This window comes from Nothobranchius furzeri, chromosome 9, assembly GCF_043380555.1.
Source record: "Nothobranchius furzeri strain GRZ-AD chromosome 9, NfurGRZ-RIMD1, whole genome shotgun sequence".
NCBI lineage: Eukaryota > Metazoa > Chordata > Actinopteri > Cyprinodontiformes > Nothobranchiidae > Nothobranchius > Nothobranchius furzeri.
The window spans coordinates 48,424,188-48,451,998 of record NC_091749.1 but is presented as its reverse complement, the minus strand read 5'-3'; the positions used below and the strand labels follow the sequence as shown (position 1 = coordinate 48,451,998).

General features: G+C 40.7%; 1 protein-coding gene across 1 annotated transcript; it reads right to left on the bottom strand.

The window, feature by feature from the left end:
- Positions 1–135: 135 nt before the first annotated feature.
- trpm5 (transient receptor potential cation channel, subfamily M, member 5) lies at positions 136–27,811 on the bottom strand. The gene is made up of 25 exons (XM_054732231.2): positions 27,693–27,811; positions 24,207–24,360; positions 23,915–24,095; positions 23,405–23,571; positions 23,114–23,291; positions 21,037–21,101; positions 18,561–18,746; positions 18,214–18,313; positions 17,967–18,085; positions 16,833–17,174; positions 14,624–14,767; positions 9,361–9,484; positions 8,999–9,144; positions 8,236–8,348; positions 8,044–8,145; positions 6,491–6,749; positions 5,514–5,632; positions 4,876–5,008; positions 4,598–4,772; positions 4,302–4,470; positions 4,008–4,186; positions 3,670–3,802; positions 3,473–3,545; positions 961–1,051; positions 136–809 (listed from the first exon to the last, which is right to left on the bottom strand). The coding sequence occupies exons 1-25, from the start codon at positions 27,809–27,811 to the stop codon at positions 646–648; spliced, it is 3,735 nt and encodes a 1,244-aa protein (XP_054588206.2). The 3' UTR covers positions 136–645.

The window sequence follows — 27,811 nt, the reverse complement described above, 5'->3', positions numbered from 1 at the left end:
GAGTGTGTAAGGAATGAAGAACCCAGGGAAGTGAGATGGTTTGGTGGGCCTGACAACCGGATGGTACAAGTGGCTTTTGGTCTGAAACATGTTATTGGTGGAGGTTTCTAGAGGGATGCGAGAGAACCACTTTATTCTTTTTTTTTTCACTTCATCTCCACAATATATTTATAGCTCAATTATGTTAGAACGTTAAGAGGCATAAAAAATGTTTTAAGCTAATTTGTTTTTCAAATTTGCTATAGCAGCTTTACATCTAAAGAATATACTTCACTACTGTTTAAAGATTCCTGGTGTTCCTTAAACTATATTTTATGTCACTTTTGTCAAAATGCTTTTTAGTGTAGCAACCTGATAAAATTAGCAAAAAATCTATAGAGTCCTAGATAAATCTCCATTAAAACAATGTTGCTGTGTTCTAATAGGACTATTTCCAGACCCATTACCAGCCTCCCTGTTTTGCCTTTACTCGATCATTTCTTCCTTTTGTAAGTAACCTTTTGGCATAAAAGGGTAATTATTTTTCAAAAAGACTGGGAGACCTCTGATCAGAAAAGAACATCCTACTGTCAAAATGATAATCGTGTACATTTAAGGCCAAAAGATGGGTAATTCCACCAGTGTCTGTGTCATAAGCTGTCTGCTCTATTCATCAATGTAAGGAAACTTCTTGCTGGCTCCGTATCCTGACTGATCCGGTTTGGCATCGTCCTTTGGTTTGGGTTCTCCTTGATCTTGTTTGGTCTCTTTCTCTGGATGGCTCTGAGAGGTGTCGGCATCGGTGCTCGCTTTACTGACTGTCAGAGATGCTGGAATTTCATGCAATAATAATATTAATTTGAAAATACAAGCAGCAATCAAAGTGTAAAATTTCAGTGTTTTACTTTCTTTGAATCTCTGGTGTTATTTTGTCACTTGTCACATAAATAACGTCATTCTTGTTTCTGCTGTTTGACTCACTTGGTGCCTTTGGAGCGTCTTTTCCACATTTTAGTGTGCTGTTAGCAAAGCATTCTGCCATCCAGGACAGCACTTCTCCACAGTATCTGACCTGAAGAAAAAACATTGTGCAGTCTGTCAGAGAAGGAAGAAATATGTACAGGGGGGCAAAAACATATTTGAGCAAGTTGTCCCACTTAATATGAGACGTCTGTAATTTTTATTTCAACCTTTCAACTGCAAGACGGAATCCAGATGGAAGCCAAAAAAAAATCACATTGTATGATTTTTAAAGAAATTATAATGATGCAGAAAACAAGCATTAGGTCAATAACAAATGCCCACCACAATACTTTATAATATAACCCTGGTTGGCAATGACAGATCAAATTCCTGTAGGTCTTTACCAGGTTTGCACACAATAGTCATGTTGCCACTATAGGAATTCTAAAAAATTTCTGTGAGAGGGAAATTCAACTGGGAGATATGATGGCTTGGTTCTCCCAGCCATTGTGTCACCATACAAAATCACTCTTTCAAGGACTTTGGTAAGATGTTAGCATATGTATCGCGAGTGCTTCAGCAGTGAGTGGTGTCACTGATCAGGGCCAAAAGACATTAATAACAATGAAAATGTTTTACTTTTATCAAAGAACACTAATTTAATCTATTCAGGGAATGCAGAGAGTGTAAAGTGGTGCTCAATGACCAGAAGAAGTGTCGATTTTTATGGTGCTCTGTCAGACTACAGAGCGCCATTATTTATGACGTTGTGGGGGGGATTTCCGCTGCATTTTTCAGCATAAAGTCAAGAAAATGATTTAAAATGTTTACTTATTTTTTTCTTTCATTCCGCTTCTAGAGACAGAAGTAGCTCAGGAAGTAGAGTGGGTTGTTCAATAATCAGAAGGTTGCAGATTCAATCCCATGATTAGAGAATGTTGCTGTTGTGTTTTGGGACAAGACACTAAACCTTCTTGCTGGTGGTGGTCAGAGGGACTGGTGGCACCCATGTTCGGCAGGCCTCACCTCTGTCAGTGTGCCCCAGGGCAGCTGTGGCTAAAATGTAGCGCATCCCCACCAGTGTGTGAATGGGTGGATGACTGATTGTGTTGTGAAGCTCCTTGGGGTGTAGTAGAACCCTAAGAAGGTGCTATATACAGGCCATTTCACCAGCAACTCTTCTAATTTTCCAAAGGCCGGTTTTAATGATATCTGCAGTTGTAATTTCCTACTGAGTGACAACCAATCAGTCTAAGTTAACCACAAGTCCCACACGGTGACTCAATTACTTAACTGGTTCCTGAAATGGCCCAGAAAATGGTCCCTTTGGGCCTGGTCCCAGGGAAATTGAGATACAAATAAGTTTAGGTAAAATTACCCTGAAACTCCAGTTGTGGAAACTGCCTTACTTTCGCTGGAGTTTTGGTCCATTCTTCCATGCAGATCTTCTCTAGAGATGCGACGTTTTGGGGCTGTTGCTGGGCAACACCAATGTTCTCCCTCCACAGATTTTGTATTGGATGTAGGTCTGGAGACTGACTAGGCCACTCCAGAACCTTGATATGCTTTTAACGTAGCCACTTCTTTGTTTACCAGGCGGTGTGTTTGGGATCATTGGTATGGTGTTCTTGGGATGCAATTCAGCAATCTTTCCTCTCTAAACATAAAGAGTTTTAATACCAAAGAAATCTATTTTGGTCTCATCTGACCACATGGCATTCTCCCAATCTTCCTTTGGGTCATCCAAATGGTCTGTGACAAACTTTAGATGGGCCTGGGCGTGTGCTGACTTAAGCAGGAGGACCTTTCAAGCGCTGCAGGATTTGAATCCATGACGATGTGTATTACTATTAGTAACATTTGCTACTAATGGTGTCAACTTCCATCAGGTCATTGATCAGTGTCCCCCTGTAGTTTTTGGGCTGTTTCCTCACCATTCTCAAGATCCTTTGTATCCCACGAGGTGGGATTATGCATGAAGCCCCAGGTCAAGGGAAACTATTGTTGATCTTGTACTTATTCCATTTTCTAATAATTGCTCCAACAGTTGATCTCTTCCCATCAAGCTGCTTGACTATTGTGGATTGACTCATCCCGCTTTTGTGCCTGAGTCCTTAGACAGCTGTCTGGTCTTGGCCATGGTGGAGGTAGGAGTCTGACTCAAGGTGTGGACAAGTGTCTTGTATACATATAACGAGTTCCAACAGGTGCTGATAATACAGGTGAGTGGAGGATAGAAGAGGTTCTTAAAGAAGAATTAATGGGTCTGTTAGGGCCAGAATTCATGCTTGTTTGTGGGTGCTACTTAATGTTTGGACCATTATTTGAATCAGTTATTCAAAAATCATACAATAGGATTTTGTGGATTTTTTTACATAGTATCTTTCACAGTTGAAGTACAGCTATGATGAAAGTTAAAGAACTATCTCATATTTTTAAGTGGGACAATCTGTGCAATCGGTGGCAGCCAAATACTTTTTGCCCCACTGTAACCATGTTTTGCATTTAAACGATGTTGTTCTTTGTGTACCTGAGCTTCCATAGATGTAAGTCTTTTCTCTTGGTCCTTGAATCCACCAACAATCTTCAGCAAGCTCTGAACCCTAAATAAAACACAGTAAGAAATGATTATTTTATGTGTATATAATGATGCAGGATGGGACCAAAGGACAGTAATAATGATCTGGAGAAAAGAAAGTGCTCAGTTTAAAAAACAGAAGTAATTACTTTGACGAGGTGCTCTTGAGTCTCTCCTCACTGCTCTCCCAGTGCTGGCGCTCCAGTTTTGCCAGGTAGTTTTCCTTTTGCACCGTCTCCCATGTTATGAGCCTCTGGTCTAGTCCCGAGGGCAGCTCCCTCTCTGCCAACACACACACACACACACACACACACACACACACACACACACACACACACACACACACACACACACACACACACACACACACACACACAAATAAATAAATAATTACATGGAGATTGAATTTCCACAGAAACAGACAGAATAAAATGTTCAGTGTGCTAGATGGATGAGCAATGGGGAATAGAACCATTAAAGCTAGTACCAAGGTATTCCTGCTTGGGCTCTGGCCGTTTGACTAGACTTAGGAAAACCTGAGAGAGGTGGCTGATGATGATGAAGGGTGGGGCCAGCGCTGGACGGCTGTAGTACTCTACAATCAGGTTGTATCTCTGGAACTTCCAGAAGATATCTGTATTTCCCTGAACCACCTGGAAGGTGTAGCTGCAAATTAGGTGGAAAAAAGATTAAAACTAATAGAGCTAATCTGCTTCTTGTTTCTATCATTCTCAAAAAGCATCGAAGCTGCATATGATTCATCATTATCATCCTGACTGACCTGAACATGGCTATGAGGAGGTTGAGCAGCAGGACATTAGTGACCAGAAGGAAGATAACTAGCAGCAGAATAACCAGCCAGTTGGCATAGATGTTGGGACATGGAGGCCGTAGACCCATGACGATCTCCTCTGAGTCATCTGTGCAGTTCATCTCAGGCATCCGAGCAGCTGGAGTCGGTTTAGCAGGAGGGCAGTAACAATGGAGTTTAAATGCATCAAAGTTTTCATGGAAAACATTTAATTAAAATAATTTTAATATGGACTTTGCATCATTAAACTATTTGCTGTGGTTTACCGTCTATTTCCTCTAAGGGGATTTGGCCAAAAATGTGCAAATAAGGGCGGTACAAGGCTCTGCGAAACACCCAGTCAATTCTTGGGTCATTGGGATGGAGAAGAGCTTGGGTGGCAACTCCGTAGGCAATGAGCCACACACTCAGGAAGAAGAGGAAGAAGAAAACATCCTTCATCTGCAAGACAGAGTCATTTATATGCCTTAACTGCTAGTTCAATTATTTATGTATGGCTTATAGTCTGCAGAATTAAAATGTCCTCAAAGAAATATTAGGTCACCATTCTTTCCACGATAATGATCTTCGGGCCCAGCTGCTTATGGATGGCAAAGATGTGGATCAGACGTAGAGTAAATACCATGAAATCTATTGCTAGAACCGTCCGTCCTGCCTCGTAGGTGTCTTCCACCATTCTGCAAAACAAAATGCCATTTGTGTAAGCGTGTGTGTATTTGTAACATTTAGTTGAACTTCATTAAGTTTATTTACTTTGCACCAACTGTGTCATTTTAGGGTATCGAATATAGAAAAATCCAACAAATCCAATTATACAAAATTGTGTTTATTTAATTTAATTTAAATGAAATTGATTAATGTATTGGTTTTGTTTTAGTTGGTATTTAGAAATGTACACTTTTATTTATTTAATAAATGATCCAAACCATCATAACAAGAATTGATGGTGAGAAGCGCTTTGGGGTGCAGAATGGCAAGTATTTCATCACATTTAGGCATTTTTGCCACTTGAAGGGGTATGTAGATATGTAGCACCTCACAATAATACAAATGGAGTTTGTTGGAACTTGTGATTTAACACAATTGTTCTTTAAAAAAAACGTACCAATTTACAATCTGTGCCCCATGTCTACACAATTACATGCAATATTGTTTGAGTTTCATTGTCATTCAGTAACTTACCTGCATGAAACCCCAACAACAAAGAGAGAGATGGCCACCATGTCACACTTGTTCCAGTTGTCCTCTACATAAAGTTTAAACTTCTTCAGGATGTTCATTTCTTCATCGGTGAAGAAACTCTGAATCATACAAAAAGTTCTGATAACATAACTTAATAACTCTAATTAAAAAACATCTATTTTTATGTGCCCACTGTGAGGTCACACTGGATTTTGCTCGAGCCCTTTTCAGACACACCTGCAGCGGTCAATAGGGAATTAGCTGCTACTGCCCTGCTGCTGTAGAGGCCCTCGCAAAGCCCCACATTCTCAGCTCTGTGAAAAGTCTGTTGTGAAAAGAATCTAAAGTGGTGATGTCCACTGTGGCTTGAAAAGGCCATAAGTGCATCAAGAAACCAGTGCTTATTCCCCTAATGGTGCTGTCTGCTTGCCAACAAGCTGAGGGCAGCAGGATGCTTCCTGAACGTGAGAGATGGATGCACACAAAGATGAACTGATAGAAAGGTAGAGGCATAGAGGTCTGTTGGCCTCCGCATGAAAAGTCTGTCTGGATATTGGGCCTAACACTTGGGCTGCAGCAGATTGAAATAGAAAGAGGAAGGAGCAGCAGTGAAGGCCTGTCTCATATGGGTCCTCTGAGCCCCAGGGGATGACAGCTCAACTGGATCACTGCAAGAAGGGACCATGCTTGTTTGACCCAGCTCACAAGGGAGCGAGTAATGCTGAGGGTGAGAAGCTCAGGAATCGTTAAATCCCTGGAGAGAACGAGTTCACTCAAGTGAATCCCATCATTGCCTGCTCAGATGTGTCCGACTTGTAAGGCCTGCAAGCCATAGCACGTCCCATAAAAATGCTGTCTCTTCCCTAAAACTGCCTGCATATACATGTAATCATCACAAAAGCACCATAAAACAATAATTAGAAAACATAAAATGTGTTTGAAAAAATTATACGGACTTTTGTGAGACAGACGTTTACCTGCCGAAGTTCCTCCAGCACCAAGGTAAAGACCCAAAAGTAGAGCATTATCTCTGGAGCTCCAGGGCCAGCAGGCGGTGGTTGGCGGAAGTCTAACAGGAGCACATAGGTGAAGAGGCAGAGGAAGGCGAAGTACATGATGACGTTACCAAGGAACACGGTGACTGGAGCGCTCCAGAAGCGACGCCAGCGACGGAGCAAGAAGCGCCACCAGACAGTGGCACAACTCTGACCTTCTGGGTCTTTGGGCGAAGAGTCCCTGGAAATTAAGAATAGAAAAAAGTACAACATACTAATAATCAGCACTTGTTTTATCAAAGAACAACTGTCCATTTCTTGCACCACAGAATGGATTTAAACAAAAATCTCAGAAAATGATTGCTGGAGGTACTTTCTTGCAACAAAGCTTGAAAAGTCTCCTGCATGCTTTCTTCAATCTCCTTTTAAACACAAACAAAACTAAACTCTTGGTTTTAAATGTGCCTGTGACCATGTCGCCTCAATATCTCACCCTTGGATGCTACAGTTCCTATAAGTAAGTATCTGGCTTGACACCATACCCTTGAACTTCATATCAATACATTACTTTCTGAAGTCAAATGAAAAATAGTTCTATCAATAACTCCTATTTGGCTTCTCTGTTGTGTTGGGCCAGATCAAACATTAAGAAATATTAAATAAAATGTAACTTACAATTAAATTAAAACTTTCCATTTCTAGCTTTTTGAGTTAAAACCAGGTTCACTTGTTTACTCAACTCATCTGCAGTGGTCTCTAGTACAAATGAATGCCTTGTGAGTCGATATTTGTGGGAAAGAAGCTCTGGCGCTCCTGTTTCAGGAAGTAGAAGTGAGCCAGAGAGAGCAGAGGTGAGCAGAAGACAGCAGGTTTTGGAGTCTTTCTTTCTAATATTCCGACATCTTGCCCCTGATTGGCTAACAAAAACACGACTGTACCACTGACTGTGTTTGCTTTGCAAAGGATGTTTTATCTTCGCAAATAACACAAGCTTGGGGGAGTTCTGCCTTGTGGTGGAGCTGCTAATGCTAGTGGTTAGCTTCTACACAGCTGATACTCACTCTGCTGTTTCCTGGATGCTAAACCAACAGCAGACTCTTCTAACTGCATTTTTGGTTCTTTTTAAAACACAGAAAAGTTGTTGTTGTTTACCTTGCTGACAGTTTTGTTTGCAAACGAAACTGTCAGCAAGGTAAAAAAAAACAACCCCTTTTAGGTGTTTTAAAAATAACCAAAAATTCAGTTAGAAACCAGACACAGCAAGAACATACCAAAGATGTTTAAACAGACTCTTCTATGTGAGCCAAAATGGGTGAGGCCATTAATGCTAATTTTCAATGTGACATAGATCTGTCTGGCTTTTCTAATCCGAGAGTGTCCCCGTCTATTTTCTGTCTAATGTAGGAAATAGGGGTCAAGGACTATTTTCTCGTTTCACCTGCATGTGAAACTCAGTGGCTGATTATCTGAAAAAAAAAAGGTTTTTCAGCTAACTTGTTCTTTAAAGAAATTAGCTTTAACTTATATAAACTCACAAAGGGTCATCATCATCCGTCAGCAGTAACGCCTTTTCTGTTTCCAGACTGTCCAGCTCCGCGAATTGCTTGTTGCCTTCACGACTATCCAGTTCTTCATCACTAAGACAAATAAAGAGAGTGTCAGTGCAAACAGACATTCAGCACGTCTACATGACTCCGATCTATTTTATCAAGAGCAGAATCCATCACCTGAACTTAATGAGGTTGGTCCAGATGAGTGGAGGACAGAAAAAGGACACTACAAGTTTGGAGATGCCTGTGTCTGTTGTCATAGCACCCCACCAGATCTTTGTGAGGAGAGCCTGTGAAGAGAATTGACTTTTGTCTGATCTTGTTTCATACCTGAGGGGAGGTTTATTTGTGGCTGTAAATTCACCACAAGGAGGCACTGCAGGTCTAAGAATGTTTCCACCTTTACAGTCTTGGGAGTTTATTCTCAGAAGACACATATGATGAGTTATATAACAAAGAAAACCGTTTCCCCCTCAGTTTCATGAAGCGTTTGTTAACCTCAGCAGCTGGCTGCAGATTGACTCAGGGCTTCTTGTGTGAAAGGCACCTGATGCTTAGCCATGGGCTCTTCCACCCTAGAGCTGTGAAGTCTCAAGTTCTCTTCAAATAACAAGCATGTACTGAATCCTGATTCAGAGAATGTTGTTATTCCAACTGCGTGCTTCAAATAAAATATATTATTTGCTGTGTGCTAACTTTCCCTCCTGACTCTGAATACTAATTAACTCTCACTGATGGCATTCTAATGACAAGGACATCTCTTGGAGGGATATTTAGAAAGAAATGAGGTGTCTAATGGCCAACATTGCACTGGGAACATTTTTAATAGCTGTAAAGTTCTTCAGTAAAGAAAAAGATCAAAATAACCCTAATATATTTGCCAGCATCACCAAATTTTGATGTTTTACAACATTTTAGAGTTTTAAACAAGCACATGTACCTGAACTCCATCGTGGGCAAAGAAGGATTTAGCATCTGCCTCAGTTGCCAAGTTGAGAACCGTAGATTTGCTCCAGCAGTGAGTTCTCCTCACTAACAAGGCATACGCCCTGTCTTCACTGTTAGAGTAACATTCGCTAAAGACATCTGACACAGAGAGAACAGTCAGCACACGGCACCGAGCACTTCATTTCATCAGATTTAAAGATTTTCTACTTTCAGATTCATGTTTGACTTCCTCCCAAAGAGATTGTTTGCATTTATTTGGGGTTTTGTTGTTTTGAGGTGGCTGAGGGTACACTTGACCTTTGGTTTCTATAACCACATTGTCAGCTTTTATCATAGCACAGTTTATGTACTCACCAAGGGCAAACTGCTCATACTTTGCCTCCTTCATACTGCGTGCAGACTCAGCCTCAGATTCCAGGCGTGCCATCTCTTTCAGAATCTTACAACCTGCCAGCGCTGCCGCAACCGCCTCAGGGCCCTGACGGATTAGAGGAAAGCTGTATCCACAAATGATTCTGGAAGACTAGTCTAGAATTTTGGAGGGCTTCGTCGTTTGCATCTTAATCACTGTAATGAGTGCATCGGCTACAATTGTTCTGTGAAATTGCACAAACAGGTGCTTGAATGGATCCTTTATGTTGTAGAAATGTGTGTTCTTTACATGACTTTTTGGTGCCTCCTAAAGTAGAGGCCAAAGGGCTTACAGTTTCTTCTCTTCACTATACCGAACCTTTACGTTTACATCTTCTGAAGTAGGTTTTCTGCAGAACCTTTAAGATGAGTTAGCATGCTACCTGTTGAAAGTAGCTCCTAAAAGAGACAATGTATAGTTTTTACCATTAATTTCTGGAAATATCCATCAAAATGTTGTTGAAAATGAATGAAATGGTGCTCAGTTGTGGAAAAATATTGGTGGATTTGTAACACATAACCATAAAAATCAGGTCTAAAATACATGGGAGCGGGTCTAAGGGTGTTTCTCAATGTCAAGGCGCCTGGCCTTGCGAGGCGATGTCTTGCGAGGCCAGGTGCCTTGCTTACGAGGACACTGTCCTTCCTTGGTCAAAGAAAACTGTTAAATGGAACGGACTTGCATCACGTGACCGCGACTTCCATGGCGGTCACATAATGTCACGTGACACGAGAGATAATGTTATATTTTATACGTATTAGTTTCAATATAAATATATAACGAGCCTTTTACTTTTAAATTGTAGATAGATAGATAGATATCCTTTATTGTCATTAAATGATTGTCCATTCAACGAAATTTCCTAGAGCTTCACATTAGGCATCCGCTAAAAATACTAAGAAAAATAGCTAAAACAAGTACAATATGCACCATGCAATAAAAACAAAAACATTACAAAATACAATAAATAGTATCAATATAGTTGATTTTTCTGTCCATTCAGGGTTCTAACAGCCCAGGGAAAGAAACTCTTCCTCAGTCTGTCGGTCCTGCAGCTGAGGGATCTGAACCTTTTCCCAGAGGGCAGCATGGCAAAAAATGTCCCTGGAGATAGTCCTTGCTCTAGTGAGACACCTCTGCAAGGCGATAGTGTCCAAGGAGGGAAGGGTGCATCCAATCACCTTTTCCGCCGCTCTGATGACCCTCTGGTATCTGTTTTTATCAGCTACTTTGCACCCCGTGTACCACACAGGGATAGCGTAAGTCATCACGTTCTCAATGATTGCTCGATGAAAAGACACCAAGAGGTTGGTCTGCAGCCTGTTTCACTTCAGGGCCCTCAGGAAGTGCAGCCGCTGTTGTGCTTTTTGGACCAAGGCAGTGGTATTGATTGTCCATGACAGATCCTCAGAGATGTAAATCTCGAGAAACTTAAAGGAGGGAACTCTCTCCACCTCAGCTCCTTTACTGCAGAGAGGGCGGGGGGCATCCTTACTCCTTCGGAAGTCAATAATGATTGTGTATATGTTTATTAAATTAAAAATATAAGCGAGTGACTACCCGCTAGCCACCAAAGCTGCAACTAATAAGCAACTCACCAACAATAGATAACTTCTTTGGATCTAAAAAAAAACATTTTAAATGAGTTGACTTACTTTTAAACTTGAAAATTGTCCCTGAAGTAGCTGCCGGTTTCTGATCCGCCGACCTTTTGAAAATACCGCGGCATATTGTGGGTAATTTTTGGCCAAGGCTAGGCTACAAGACACCTGCCATGTATCCTTGCTCAGCTAGCTAAACGGCTAAAAAACGGAGAACACACGCCTCGGTAGAACATGAACATGGGAACCGACTGGAACACGTCTTGGCGGCTCCTGATGACGTATCTCCTAGGCAACCGGGGCATGGCCAAGACATCAAGGCAAGGTTCCTTGAAATTGAGGAACACCCTAAGTCTCTGGGCGACGCCGTATTAGATGCCATGTTTCCTTCTACAGGAGCCCATGAGGACAAAATGCATTTACTGATTTGTAACAAATGGTTACAAAACTTTTGCCATTGCTAAATGTTGGTTTTCCACATTTACCTCTTCATTTGTTAACAGTGATGAAAGGGAGTCTGATGTGCTTGTTATTTCACTAAAGTTTGCACTCCCCGGTGCTTTTTGACCCTAATAGGCATCCATTGGTAAGGTCTTACTCCAACCCAAAATTGCTGCTTGCTTGCAACGATTTAGGTATCTACTGCCCCCTATCGCCAGGAAAAATACACACTGTAACTTTAAAGGTGGGGAGACACGATTCTGACAAAACTAATTCCACATTGCTAATGTTAATTTCTGACATTTGCATTGTTAAAAATTCTACCCAGTAAGAAAATAGCTGGAATTTCCTCAACAAATTTTTCTGACCTGAACCCCTTTCTATTGTGTAAAAAATAAAAAATATCATCCGACGCAACATTTCTGAGCTATGATGTACGATGTAGCCATAGCTGCCCTGGAGTGCACTGACAGAGAAGAGGCCCACCGTAAACTGGTGCCACCGGTCCCTACGACCACCAGCAGGCAAGGCGCGTTAAGTGTCTTGCCCAAGGACACAACAGCAGCATTCACTAAGGCAGTTGATATTAGCAACCACTTCAACTAACCAGTCAGAAATTATCTTTACTTTTCCATTTTTCCCTGTGTATCTGTAAGAAAATTAGATCTTAACCTTTTTCACAGAAAGACATTGCATACATAAATAATGATTATTGGCCCCAGTAATGACCAACTAAATTGTGTATGTAAGATTTAACTAACATTTATAAAATCACAACCGTTATTTGTTAAATTATTTAAACGCAAACATACAAAGTTTACATTGAAGGTGAATCTATTCATTGACTATGTAATTTAATTACATGGAGAATTTACATGTAAGTAAGTCTTTTTTCAGTGTAATGTCATGTCTTTAATGACTGACTGGACTCATAACAGCTTACAATGGTCCTTAAAAGAAAACAGTTACTCAAAAACATGTGATCTTTTTGAATTGGACCTTTTGATAAACATGTTTTTGTTCTTCCTCGTGGAGAGAGATGGAAGCCAGAGAGACTGTGGCTAAGCTGCAGCTGTTAGAAGTCCTCACCAGCAGCAGCAATGACCTGACTTTTTCACACTGGTGCACAGGGTGTTAATCAGTGGTGTGATTTCCTCACAAAGTGTAATTTCCCTGTGTCCCAAGGTGATGCATATTGCCCCACCTGTATAATGTGATTATTCCTGATTTTATGTCACTTTTGGCCTTCAGAGGATCATCTGAGGATTATTAAACATGGTCATCTTGTACAAATGGCATCTTTCTCTTCCTTTTGCACAATGTTTTCCAAGAAGCCTTTTGATTTTTTTTATGAATGTCTTGCTAAAAGAATTATTTGTCCTTTCACATGTTTCTCAGAACTAAGATTTAAAGGACATATTTCCCTCGAAACCAACTATTTAATGAAAGCTAAGGTTTTAACATCTGATTGCTGTTTTCCCCACAAGACAGAAAGGATTTTGCTCACGGGAACATGTGAATTAAATCATTCTTTTTGTGTGCATTTGTAGAATAAGATGTCATGTTTGTTCATCACCAGATGAGATGAAGTACTTGTCATGCTACGGCTGCAGCACAACTGGCACAAGTGTGTCTCTGTGTTACATAACACTAGGGACCTCATGCTTATTTAATTTGAATGTGCTGTGATCTGTCTTCATCATATTCCATAATTTGACTCCTGTGATTATACAGGGGCAGCAGTAGCTCAACAGGTTGAGCGGGTTGTCCAGTAATCGGAAGGTTGCAGGTTCAATCCCGGCTGCGGACAGAGAATTCTGCTGTTGTGTCCTTGGGCAAGACAATTAACCCAGCTTGCCTGCCGGTGGTGGTCAAAGGGACCAGTGGCACCTGTGCTCGGCAGCATTGCCTCTGTCAGTGCACCCCAGGGCAGCTGTGGCTACATCGTAGCTCATCATCGTCAGTGTGTAAAAGTGTGTGTGAATGGATGAATGATACACTGTAGTGTAAAGCACTTTGGAGTCCTTACTCTGAGAGGCGCTATAGAAGTGCGGATCATTTATCATACATACTTTCTCACTGATCTGTAGTAAGGAAGACTTTACTAGGACCGGCTTGGGCCTTGTTTTGCCTTCAGAACAGCCTGTGCACTCTTGTTCTTTTGTTATTATTAACAAGTCCACATCACTTCTGCTCGCTGAATGTTTCTTTTTTTTAATTCCTCTAAGATGGTTGTTGGTAAAACTCCCAGCAGCTTCTAAAATATTCAGACCAGTTCGTCTGACAACAATAATCATCAAAGTCCCTTAAATCCTCTTTTGTCCTCATTCTGATGTTCAGTCTGACCTTCAACCCTGCAACTGGCTGATAGTCTTAATAAACAGCTAAGCGGGTGTGGACGGTAAGTGCATATATAGACGACCTACTCAGTATGTGAAAAATTTCAAGCATAAGTTGGCTTACTAGAATAGCCGTGATGAGGCTTTCAGCCTGAGAGATGCTTCAAAAAAATCAAATTATGAATGCTGCTTTCCAGGCCACAATGTGAGTGGCAAAATGATTTGCAGTTGGGTTGAGTGCACGCCATATGCAATTACCAGAATTTCTGACAATGTTTGAAATAGATGCAAAAGAAGGAGCACACCAGAAGGAGATTAGGATAATTGGATGCTCTAGTTCAAAGAAATGGTGGCAAACAAACAAAAGGTACCCATGAAAGACACTGAAAACAGCATCGACTGATGTCATTAGAAATGTTCATAGATCACAAGTCTAATGTCAGTATGTGTTTCTCATTAACGTCAACTGCAGACATAGAGACCCAGCCTCGACACAGCCTGGCTGCCTCAGCAAGCAGCATGACCTTCATTTCAATAATGTTCTTTGAGATAAGATTGCTTTTTAGTTCACCTATGGCTCTTTTATGTGGATGACATTTTGGTATGGTACCACTGACCTACACCTGCATTCTGCTGGCCCACATCACGTGTGCCGCTCTCCATTTGAAGTAATGCTGTCTGTGTCTAATCCACAGCTCAATTCAGTCTGGTCCGAGCAGATTATTCCAGTGCCAGGCATATTTAAGCTGCCACCGACTGAACTGCACAGTGCTGATTTAGTACAAGCTGGAGCTGAACTGAGCAAAGACGCTGACAAGACTGACCATGGCCCAAAAGTAGTTAGCCATCTGCTGTCGGTTCTGAAGGACGGCCCAGAGGAAAAGATCCCGCCAAGGATGCTCACAGCGGTCCTCCATCTCAGGCAGGTTCTTCTGGCTGTGGAACAGTCGACCCTTTGGTGGCTTGTCCTGAAGAGCACAGAGCGTACACTGAATGTATTAAACATGTAGTAAATGGGGCCAGCTGCACACTGTTTACGCAACATTCAATGCCTACATGAGTCAGAATTTATTGCAGGCATTACTGCAAAATCAATTGCTGCCACTGCCAAGGAGGTCTTTATCATGTTTGATTGCCTGTCATCTGGATTAAAGCATATTTCATCTGATTCCAAAATGAATAATAGGTGTGTTCTTTCAGATCAATACCTAGTTTTCATCAAAAACCAAAGACATCATGGGACATAACATGGAGCGGACACCGAATGGAAGCACATTTAGATATCTGTTGAAGAAAGCTATTTTATGATGAATGAAAGGCTTAATTTTTTACCATAAATGAACACTAAACGACTCACCCAAGCGGTCTCCATTGCATAATAGCTCTATTGTAGGGGACAAGTCTATCTATATTTCAACTCCTTCATTCTTATTGTCATGTGAGACACTTTTAACAGTTTCAGGCAAAGTCTGAGCTTGTTAGAAGTGAAAACTACTGATAAATTCATATGGCAAATACAAACTGTGGGTTACTGTCAAAGATGAACAGTGAAAAGTTAGTGAAAGGATGACAAATATCTGCAAGAACCGACATATTAGACCTTAGGTTTGCATCTCAGTGAGCTGTTAGCACCCAGTTGAGATGCTAAACTTCTTGTAAAATTATTGAACCCACAGTTGGAATTACTGAATTTTTCAAGCTGGCTAATGTTGTCACGAGGTGGTTTTGGAGAGAGGTTAGGACCCAAGATGCAGAACCAGAATAACGAGGCAGGAAGTGGAAAAATGTAAAAATCCTTTATTAAGGAGTAAATCCAGAGAATGCAGGACACCAAAAAACAAAATCCAAAAATCCTAATAACTAAACCTGGAGAACCCAAAAACACGAGAGACCTAGAGATACTAACAGCTAGAGAGGGGGACAGACGAGGTTGACACAAACAATAAACCAACAGCAGACAGGGTTAAATACACTGGGGCAGGATGAGAGGGAGATGAGCTGCAGGTGTGTGGGGAGAGAAACCTAGCGAAATCAATTAACTAATCAGTGAGGGGAGAGTGAGCTGTGGAGGGGAAAATAACTTGACCTAAGAGTAAAAACAAAACCTGAAGACAAGAAGATTAATATAAACAACTAATGATCTGAGGAGAACTAAAAATCCAGTGGAGAAAGAAACACCCTAAAACAGACTAATAAATGAAAAGCTGAACCTATAGGAAAAAAAACTACAGAAAGAAAAACTACAGAGGTGTGACTAAGGGAGACCACGGGAGCAACGGACCTGGGGGGATACCTGGGGAGGGGGAAAACCTAGAGGGGCTGCAGATCAGGGGACACATGAGGAAGATGCAGACAAGGACACATGAGGACGCTAGGAGACACATAAGGAGAACCTAGAGAGGGATGGAGAACACAAGGAGACACATGAGGGAGACGCAGACCATGACAAATGTGTGGCCTTCATCACTACCCTCCCCTTATACTGCTCTTTCTACCAACCCCACCTTTCCTGGGACCCACTGATTTCTCTTGTTCCTATTCATTTTCTCTTTTCTTACATTTTTAATCACAATTTAATTTCTCATTTTAATGATATTTAAAAAATTGTTTTATAAAATCTTTTTCATATTAACTTTTTTACTCTTGTGAAGCGCCTCGGGATTTTTACCTTGAGAAGCGCTGGATAAAAGATCATTTTCTTTCCTTCTTACATGGAGCACATTTTCTCGTCCTAATTTACAGTCACAGTTGACTCCTATTCTAAATGCAGTTTGGTCGGCAACCCCTCCCAAAGTTTTCTTGCATATTTTGTACTTTCTGACTGGTGATGAGATGGGTTTTAGATGTCTCTGAATGCATTTTGGAGGAATTGGTCATGGCTCTGAAACCAGAGAATTCTTGCAAACATTTTTTGATCTGCCGTATTAATGATTGTTATTTGTCAACAGCAGTAGGACCTCTGTGAGATACATTTTAACTGAAAGTCTTTATTTTCCATTTGATTTGACTCATAAGTTAGTAAATATAACTCACTGTTGGACTCTTTTGGTAGAAGCCTTTACACGAGTCATGGAGAAAGTCCTTCAGCACTTTGGCAACTTCGAAAAGCGTGAAGCGAGGTTTTGCCTGCTCAGGAAGGTGGTGACCAGGTGGGCCAGGTGTCCTGGTTGCACTGAGCAGGATCTGCTTCTCCTCAAACCTCTTAAGCAGCAGGTTGTGAAGGAGGCTCTTCTCTGACACGGACCAGTAAAGATCCTGTAGACGACCGTAGGTAAGGAACTCGCCCAGGTTCACGCCATTGTCCACAAACAGGCGCACAAAGTCAGGTTTGTCATTGATGAGAGCATCCATCATCACTTCTTCAAGGTCACTTGCCTGTGAAAATTGTGGGATTTCATAAAAATCATTCATACATGAATTACATTTGAACTGGTGTACAGGTTTATAGATACAGTCTGGTACATAATGCAGCTTAAAGGTTAACTTTACTCATATTTTAATACATTTGCAGTTGTCTCTATAGTAATGAATGCAGCATAAGTTGTTCTCTGGAGAAAAAGCTGGAAGAGAACATAGCTTCAGACGGCAGGATTTGGACTCTTACTTCCTGATATTTGGACATCTCACTTCTGATTGGCTAACAGCAACAAAACATTGACTCTGTTTGTTTTGCAACGTTGATGTTTTATCTCCACAAATAACACAAGACTGGAGGAGTTCAGCTAAGTGGTGGAGCTGCTAATGCTAACGGTTAGCTTCTACTACTCAAGACATTCTCTGTTGCTTCCTGGACGCTAAACCAACAACAGCCTTCATCGTCACAAGCCAAGATGGGTGAAACCATGATGCAGATTTTCAGTGTGGTGTAGATCTGTCAGAGTTTGCTAATCAGAGCGTTTTCCCATTTTTTTCTATCTGTTGCAGGAGATAGGTGTAGGAGACTTTTTTCTGTTCAGGCGGCATCAAAAACTCAGAGCGACTGATTATAATCAGAAATAATAATAAAAAAATGTTTTTCAGTGAAGTTGACTTCCATGACGAGTGTAGCTCCTGTTATTCTAAGTAAAACTCTGTGTTTCCTGTCCACACATTATTAATCTACCTTAAAAGAGTGCTCTACTAGATGAGAACAAACAGAATGTGTCCAGCTGCTAAGTATTTGCTCACCTTCCACTCCACATCTCCATTAAAGATGTCACTCTTGGCTATGTCCACTCTGTTCCATGCCACTGCCAGCTTCAATTCATCAAGGAAGTCTTGAGCATCCTGACTTTGGCTTTTACACGCTGATCAACACACACAATTTCAACAAGTGAAAAACGTATGAAGGGCTAAAAATATCACAGCTCTGACAAATCAGGAAACTCCCTGTAGTACAACTGCAGGGAACCGGGTGTCTTAAAGTGCTTTTTACCCTTGACGAGAGCTTTGAGAATGACAGTATCCAGCTCAGATGTTTCCTGTTCAGGGTCATGGACGGTGAGGAGGTGTCCATGATCAAGTATCTTCTGGATCTGTAGAGCAGATGGTAATGTGTATTTCTCGTCATCTGTAGTTTTCTACTAAACATTTATTGTACACCACCTTGAATTTCACCTTCATCCTTAATAACATACAAATCATATGCAAATGGTTATAAAACAGGTGAAAGCCACATTAGCTCATCTCACTAGCTTCCCCAGTGTGCCCCACTTTTTCTTCCTCTTGACAAGTGCACGTGTTTGTATGTGTCTGGCTTCCTGCTGTGCATGTGGCTCTCACCAGCTTGACCCAGTTACTGATGTCTGAGCCATGGTGGGCATTGGGAAAGGTGTCCAGCAGCAGCTCATGAACGCTGTCTGCATCCCAGCAGCCTCTCTCCATCAGTGTGACGAGGATGTCCGCCACGCCCCCAGAGCCGGCCAGAATCAGCCACGGAGTGAAGTTTCCAATCCCCTTATACATTCTCTGTAGCAAGAAATGAGTCTTTTAACTACCAGACTGATCAGTTAATGCTTTAGCTTTTTATATCTTATAAGGGCAAATAAATTGTGGACTTGGTCAGTTTATTTTTATTAACTGGAAGATATTGCGATTGAATGCTTGCTCCCAGTTTATGTTTGCCTGGTGCTTTAGGACACGATCAGATTTCAAGAATGATTTTCAAGTATGAGCAATATGATGAGTCACATATTGGATGTCTGAATAAAAAAGGCTTTCTGTGAGTGTCTCTCGGGTTATTGTATGCTACTCAAAGATGTCTGAGTTTCTGAGTGTGCACATGTTTTTTTTCTTTTTTGACTGTTAGAAAAATATCACATAACCCAAAAGGCAGCTTTTCTTTGCATGCCCATCTGAAAAGTATTAACTTTTGGAGTCAAAGCTTCAATAGGGTGCCTAAGTCACACCTATGTACTTCCGTACCATGGGTTCCCAGAGGAACAAAAAAATAAAAGCAAGTCAATGGAGCTAAATACGCAATTTTCTAATTGTTATGGCAGGATTTCACATATGATGTTCGTGATTTTTAAACACACATTCTGATGCCAAGTATGTGCTTATTTTGGAATGGGGGTAAAAGTTATTTTAGGTTGTGTGTGAAAAACATCCATGACTACAAATGTGCATCACCAAATTGGCACCATTGAACCAGACATGAAGAAGAGCAGAGGGAAAATGGCTTTAGTTTAGCGAACTATGAATCCTTCCCTCAGGAGGCAAGAACCACAATAAATCTGGTCATGAGGTTAGTAGCAGCTACACTGGAGGAGAGGAGATTATGTGGTGATATCTGATTTGCAGTCATGCTGATTACAAGTTTTTATAGGTTAATAAATCTCAATGTATGTGACTGATGTGGTCAAAACACACATCATTACTTTTCATTAGAATCATCAATAGAAGTACAACATATGTGTGATCCAAGCCGTAACGCAAAGCGGATTAGAAAATAGCTCATTTAGCCCCGTTGACTTTCACTCATTTCTTTTTTCATTCTTCCTGGGACCCATGAAGGGGGAGGAGACTTTGGCTCTCTATAGCAAATTTGGAAAACAAATTAGCGTAAAACATTTTTTTCATGCTTCTTAGCAACATTCTGGGTGTTGCTCAATGTTAAGGTGCCTGGTCTACCAAGGATTATGATGAAAATGGTTAAATGGAATAGACTTACGTCACATCATGTCACATGACCCTTGAGGTAAAGTTATATTTTATACGTATAAGTTTCAAAATAAATGTATAACGAGTAGCTTCTGGTTACTAATCAGTCATACTTTTGAAAATACCATGATATTCTGGGAAATTTTTGACCGAGTCAAAGCAACAAGACACCTCCCGTGTATCCTTGGTCAGTTAGCTAAATGGCTAACAAACAGAGGACGGATGCCTCAATAGCACATGTACATTGGAACACGCCATGCTGGTTCCTGATGATGTTTCTCCTAGGCAACCAGGGCAAGACAAACGTATCAAGGTGAGGTTCCTTGACATTGAGAAACACAAAGTATAGCTATAAATATGTTGTGGAGATTAGAAAAAAGAAAACGGATAAAGTGGTTGTCTTGCATTTAAAAACCTCCGCCATTAACTCGTTTCGGACCGAAAGCAACTATTAGACCATCCGGTTGTTGGTCTCTCCGAACCGCCACACTTGGACACATGAACACCACTGGTGTGAGAGGTTCTCCATTCTCTGCTACCACTTCATCTTTAGGACATTAACTACCTGAGTCCCAAAAAGAAAAACACCATTTGAAGTAATAGACAACGATAGATGTTTGGAACTAGACAACTGCAACTGGTGTTTAGAGGTATCTCGTTTCGTCTGGTAATGCGGGTTTAGGTTCCAGCAGACGCGTCTCACGGAAGATACCCGAGGGGAGGGGTGGGGGTTTTGTGACCATGTTAGCGTGTTCTGTAGATTCGCTATAGCAGCTTTAACCCAATTCATGATGGCTTCACACTAAATGAAAATGAGTAAACACAAAAACTCAAATATATCTATGATTTTTCAGATACTGAGCTGACATTTTGTGTTGTAGTAGCTCAGGATACTTTTAAGCATACTGTGAGAACTAACAGCTTTCAAGCACAATCTTGAATAAAATTGCAGGAATATTTTCAAAACTTGACCAAAATTGCTCAAATTCTACAATTTTTCTACAAACAATACTAAAAACCTCGATAATGGGTCGTCTATTCAATGACAATTCGGCCTTTAAGTTCTATAAAGTCTTTGCAAAGTTAATGAAGTTACCTTCAGGATTTTCGGTTCCCCATGGACCAGGAGACACAGAACAGGGATCTCAAAACTTCCTGCTCCTGCAAGAATGAGGAATCGCATCTCAGACTTTTGCTATTCTTTACTCAACCTATTAGTTGGATGGCGGTCAAGCTTTCTGGTTATGAATAAATACATTATGAAATGAGTAAAATGAGAATGAATGAGTCTAAATTCTAACATCCTGTCAAGTCTGATCATTTAAAACTGGAACAATGTATGCAGCGTTGCATAAAATTGCACTTCATTGATTTTTGATTGTGTTGTGTGTTGTTTATAAGACTACAATATGTGGTCGACATTTTTTTTACTCAACCTACCTTCAGTTAAACCTTAATTAGTATAAATACAGGAGAAACTCGAGAAATTAGTGCGAAATGCTGCAAAATTTTATTTGTTTTGGGATTACTTCCTATTTTATCGGCTTAATGACGATAAGACTGAGGCCATTCTCTTTAATCCTAAAAAAAGTAACCCGCACACATCTGATTCCTTTCCTCTCCCCTCCATAAACTTTCAACTCCTGTGTGACCAAGATCGGGGTCAAACTAGATGCTGACTTATCAATGATCCCGCAGATAACGTAACGTCCTGTTTTTTCCAACTATGATGTTTGACACCCTTAACCCAAGAGTCCACACTTGGAATTAGTTATTCATGTGTTTGGCACTTCAAGACTCAACAATGCAAATTCAGTCCTTGTTGGTGTAAGTGCATCCTCCACTGACAGTCTAAAATGCCGCTGCACGATGCCTTACAAAAACAGACAATGCCATATTGCTCCCATTTTGGCTGATCTACACTGGCTCTCTGTGTCCTACCGTGTGCAAAATATTGTTGTTCACCCACAAAGCTCTCAACAATCAGGATCCTCACTATTATTCTAGACTCAAAGTGTCATCCTCTAATCAGCTAATGAATTCAGAACACCTGCAAAGGGTCCCTGAGCCTTTAGATCTGGGGTCCTCAACTAAATTTGTTCAAGGGCTAGAGATGTTTCCAGTACACATTGTGAGGGCTAGATACTCTAAAATAAAGTTCAAGTATTATTGTATCTTAATTTATTAATATTTAAAATGGCTTTGTTTTCAATCTAAACTGTTTTGATTGTAGTTTAAATGTGTTTGGAGAATGTAAACAATTATTGATTTCTGAGACATGAATTTTGCTGTTAAACCCTATAGCAAATTTGGAAAACAAATGAGCTTAAAACATTTTTTTCATGCCTCTTAACAACATTCTGGGCTTTCCTTAATGTCAAGGTGGCTGGCCTACCAAGGCAGTATGAGGACACTGTCCTTCCCTGGTCCCCCAAGTTCCCCAAATGGGAGGCATTGGGGCCCAATGGTTGGGGGGTTGGGTGGAAACGTCTGGTGGGCCTGATGTGGCCCACAGGCCACCAGTTGAGGGTCAATGCTTTAGATGGTCTCTCAGTCTAAGATGAGTTACTGACATATATTGGCTTTTGCACCATAATTATTTTCTTTTCCTTATTACTTCCATTCCACTTTCCAAAGCCCTCCGTTTCCCTGGGCTGCAATTGTTAGTGATCAGTCAGAACACACAAAATAGCATATTTTCCATTGGATTCACATGAAATTGGTTACCTTTGAGACATGTGAAAGCTACAAATAAATGTTAACAATTGTTTAAATTAAAATGATCAGATGTAAAGGGTGAATGCAAGAAATACTCCAAGTTTCTTTAGTTCACTTGTACACTTTTTATAAAGTTGAGGTTTCTTTTTTTTACATGACACCTTCAAAAGGTCATTAAATCTAAAGCATTGTTTCTTGCCTATATAAAGCTGCCCCATGTTTAATGCACAACATCCAGATGAAATAATGTTTCACGTATTTATAATTCAACAAGCTACCGTTTTCAGACTTTATCTCCTTAACTTTTTACATATAACCATTAAACTGACTTCACTTTACATTCATTTTGAAGTTTAACTTTTAATCAAGTAATATTAAAATGTGGCAGCTTTATTACTTGCATGAAAGATCCCTACTATGTTACTTGCTCCCAGCCGTGTCTTGAATGCTTTTACCTCCATAACCTGTGCGCTGAAGGGAAATGTGCTTGAGTAGCTTCACCCTCATTTCACTGGTGGCTCCTGGTCTTTTGGGATCCTCCTCCACAAGCACAAAGTGAGAGTGGTGGCTGTCCAGGGAATACACTGAGCCATGGGGCAGGTCCTGTGGTTTGTACGCTGCAGGCTCATCCACCTTATGCAAATGAATACACGTATGTGGAGAGACTGAGGACAGCATAAACACATCCATGTTGCTTAGAGATGATGCAGTAGCCTTTGCAGTATCGTCTGTGTGTGAACAGAAACCTTGGCAGCCAGAAGAGCCTCTCGGTTGTGGATCATGTTCCAGGGTGCAATGCCAATGGCGACTACTCGAACTTTAGAGGAGGTGCTGGCCAAGGAGTGATCTCTTACTGCCTGGCCCAAGTGCTTGGTGATGCCAAAGCGGAGCCCATTTGTCAAAATCCAAGCCCCTGGAGAGCAGAAAAGCAGTTGCACTGTGTGCAGTCCATACATTTCTGCAGAAATTATCTATAAGTGAGCATCTAACAAAGTATTATCTAAGTAGGTAATGCAAATCAAATAATAGCCCCACTTGGTCATTAACGCAAAGGTGCTGGTTCTCCTAAGACAGGAATGATCAATTCACCTCAGAGTTAAAATGTGCACACATGAGCACAAAAATCAAAAATCAGTTTAATACGGAAACATCATACATAATCCTTGACAAATGTTGATAGTAATTCTTTAAAACAACAGAGAATTCGTCCCATAGCTGTCGAATGCCAAGGCCAGTTTTGTTCCATAGATTAGAACCTGTGCTCTGTGCAGCTTTCACGAGTCCTTTTCTCAGCGTGTCCCTGAGCCAGGGCTTCATCTGAGCCACTTCATCTCCTCCCACCAATGCCACCACCAAATGTGGAGGAGACAGACCCCATTCCTCTGTCAGCATCTTGTAAATCAGAACTGGGTCGGTGTTGCTGCACACTCTCATAAACTGAATATATGGAAGAGAAACATTAGGTCAGCCTGGTGATTCAAAGAAATGTTCCATCATTTATTTGGTTTTACTGTTAATGTCGTTAATATTTTATGTTGTTAATCTTACCTTCCCTTTTGTTTTGTTAGAGCCAATGAAGTCAATCTCACCCACTCTTCCATCTGCCCAGTGACTCTCGTCTCTCTTCAGCCTGGCCAGGCTTCTAGCTACTTTCTCTATACTTTCATCCACTGTTGAGCAGCACGAACAGCCAAGGAGGACGCTATGAGAGACAGATAATTGCTAAAGTCATCTTTAGCGCTCCACAAAGAGCACTCTGTGTGACCCTGCTTCACTCTCCTACAGATAAAATACCAGGGTGTCATTTCTCCTGCAACCTACAGCACTCTTTAGTATCTGTCAAGGTTACTGCTTTTTGTTTTTTGTTGCAAAACATTTTAAAGGAACTAAAAACATGTCCATATAGTGTCTTCAATAGAGTGATGAAGTCATGCTTACTGTTATCTAATATGCTCCAAATAATGTGATAACGGAGATATTCTCAATGTGTGCTACCCCAGATCTGTAAAGCTCTTGTGTCTCAGGCCCTGTCCACACGTAGCCGGGGATCTGCCAAAACGTAGATATTTTTCTACGTTTTGGCCTGTCATCCACACGAAAACTGAGTTTTTTCACACGAAAACGGATCTTTTTAAAAACTCCGGCCAAAGTGAAGATCTGCGTTTTCTCCGTTTTGGGTGTCTGCGTGTGGACAGACAAAACCGGAGTTTTAAGGTCCGCAACGTCACTTTCCGCGACAAAAAAATGCTAACATCACGTGTGCGACCTGTGTTTACACTAGCCGACAGCATGGATGCCCTCAGAGCTGCGCTCGCTTTATCAATCGTCCAAGCGCTTTTTGCTTGTTTGTTTTTGCAAGCGGAATTACTGCTCCTATAGCGGAAGACCACAGACGAAGGACGAGGTTAAGAACGGGGGAAGTACTGCCGCCTACAGGTCTGGCATGTCCTTAACAACGTATTTATCCGGGTACGTGTGGACAGAGGTTTTTTTTAAACGAGGTGGTGTGGATGCAAGTTTTTGGAGGGGCGGATATTCTTTTTTTTTTTTTTAAACCCGGCTACGTGTGGACTAGGCCTCAGTTGATTTTTTTCTTTTTCCTCTATTCAATTTTTAGCTGGAAAATGAAAAATATGTTGTCAATCTAAGTCTATTTTACTCTACCTTTTCTGTAGAAAACACACACACACACACACATTGTGGTTGGGCTATTCATGTATAGGTCAACTCTTTCCTAAAAGCAGCCATGCTTGCAGACAATCAACATATAATAAAAGTAGACAAAAAAGTGAAATGCAGATTTAACCGGAACAAAGGAAATATCCCAAGTTGCTTTATTGGGCACATTTTAAGCCCAGCTCCCTCTTTAAATAAACAGGGACCTCATGTATAAACCTTGTTTACACACAAAATGGTAACTACAATCATCAAATAATTGTTTGACACGTGACAGCACATCTTGTGTTAATCAAACTGTAGCTTGTTAAAACTGCTTTAATCTTTTGTGTTTGCTTCTTTAATAGCTTGAATTTATAATCATCTTTCATTTGATTTATGATGTTTAAGATCATTTTAGAATTTCATGACTTTGCCAGGAAACAAAAAAAAAACTCTATATAAAGTTTTTATTTCCTGGCTAAAGAAACTTTGGGTTAGATGAAATGTTTTTATACAAAGTTACACTTGGATCTCAGCGATCCCGGAGCACTATAATGGAGCCGTTTTGGATGACATGAATAATTATTACCACCTTGCTTTTTATCTCCATATGACTACTTCTTTTTACAGTTTTTTTCATTTATCATAACTTTATGTCCACTGCGATCGCCCCGCAGCTCCACCACACAAGTCACTGCTGTGACAAAACAGCGCTGCTCTAAGGCAGTAAAACGTTTTTTTTTTTTTTCCATGTCTCTCGCTCACAAGCACCTCGATTTCAGCCTTGGTTGCCACGGTCACTCGTGAAATGCCACCAATGAACCAGCTTATTTATAAGAAAGAAAAGAAAGAAAATTATCTTTTATAGCGCCTCTCAAGATAAAAATCATGAGGCGCTTCACAAACAAACAACAACAAAAATTAAACTATAAAAACGATTTCCAAAAATTATTAAAAATATGTTTAAATTGAGTGAAAAATAAAAATTGTGATTAAAAAATAATAATGAAAGAAAAGGGAGAGAGAGAAAATGAATAGGAAAGATGAAGATCTGTGGATCGCAGGGAAAGGTGGAATAAGTAAAGAGAGGAACAAGGAGAGGGTGATGAAGGTCACACCAAAGCCAGCCTAAGCAGGTGAGTTTTCAGCTGCTTTTTGAAGCAGACCACTGAGTCCACTGATCTCAGGGGTAGAGAGGTCCAGAGTCTGGGGACCACAGCAGCAAATGATCTGTCACCTTTGGTCTTTAGTCTGGTATGCTTCACAACCAGTAGGCTTTGGTCACTGGACCTCAGTTACCTGCTGGGTGTGTAGGGACTGAGAAAATAGCCTATGTATGATGGTGCTTGTCCATGTAAGGTCCAAAAAACCAATGTGCAGAATATTTACAAAGTGCTTTGCATTGACCAGAAAGTGGGTGTGGTAGATGATTCAAAATCACCTGAGCACATTTCTAAGAGTGAGATTTATAAAGTAGGAACTGTGCAACTGTGCGCATTGCAGTGCGTTGTAGGTTGGAAAATTAGTGTGTGTAATTTTTTACATAGTTTTTTGCTTAGGTTAAGCTATGTTTTACTGAGGATTCTACTCAGAGTTTTATAAATGAGACCTCTGGACATTCTGTTGATCTTAAAATGAAACTGATTTCTGTAGATTCCTGATGTTCACACCTTTCTTCTGCATGTTCAGATTTTCTAAACATTGGGCAATAGCTAAATATTGCATCACAAGTAGGCAGGACTTTCAGCCTCATGTTTTAACAAACTCTGTCCTCAAAATGACAGCGCCGGTAAAAGGGATAGCCCGACAACTTCTGAACAACAGGAGTAGCTGGAAATGCATCATCCTTCTCTATCAGTGTAGGATGCAGACAGGAAAGTAACCTTGGCAACAGCAGAGGTAGCAATGATTGGCACTAATTATAACCTCTCGGTTGTTTGTCATTTCATTTCATGAAGAGTATTAAGATTTTTTTTTATCTCTTACTATTAGTAAATAGGTTTTAACTTAGGATTTAGGTAGAAAACAAACAGTTAGGATTTTAGAAGTATCCTGACTGCTTTGTGGTTTGGCTGCTTGTCCATAGTCCTAACTCCCAAGAATATACAGTAGTACTTGGCTTTCATTATACAAAATGCTCTGTTCCACAGCTTAGAAAAGACTGTCTCATGAATAATTTAAATAAAAACTAATCTAAGAGTTTGCTGAGACTGGTTAGTCACACACAAATGTTTGCATCCAGTTCCCTGTGCTGATGTGAGACAATGCAAGCGTCTATTTTCACTGGAGACGTGATTTTGATCATGTTAGACGTACAGTAGCGAATACATCCCGACAAATTAATGTTCACATTGTATTTTACATCAACTAGCGCACCTGTGTTCCTCTGACCACTCCAGCACATCTCCACATTGCAGGCATCTCGTCTGTGGCTGCAATGGCGTCTGCAAACAAATGAATACACAAACATTATGCCAGTTTTCTACTAAATTCAT

Excerpts from the sequence above, each read along its gene's own strand:
- trpm5 (XM_054732231.2), bottom strand. The coding sequence starts at position 27,811 with ATGAATTTAGTAGAAAACTGGCATAATGTTTGTGTATTCATTTGTTTG. Across the intron at positions 8,146-8,235 it reads ACCAACCTCATTAAGTTCAG|TGATGAAGAACTGGATAGTC; the intron begins GTGATGGATTCT and ends TATTTGTCTTAG. Across the intron at positions 4,773-4,875 it reads TCATTATCGTGGAAAGAATG|ATGAAGGATGTTTTCTTCTT; the intron begins GTGACCTAATAT and ends TCTGTCTTGCAG.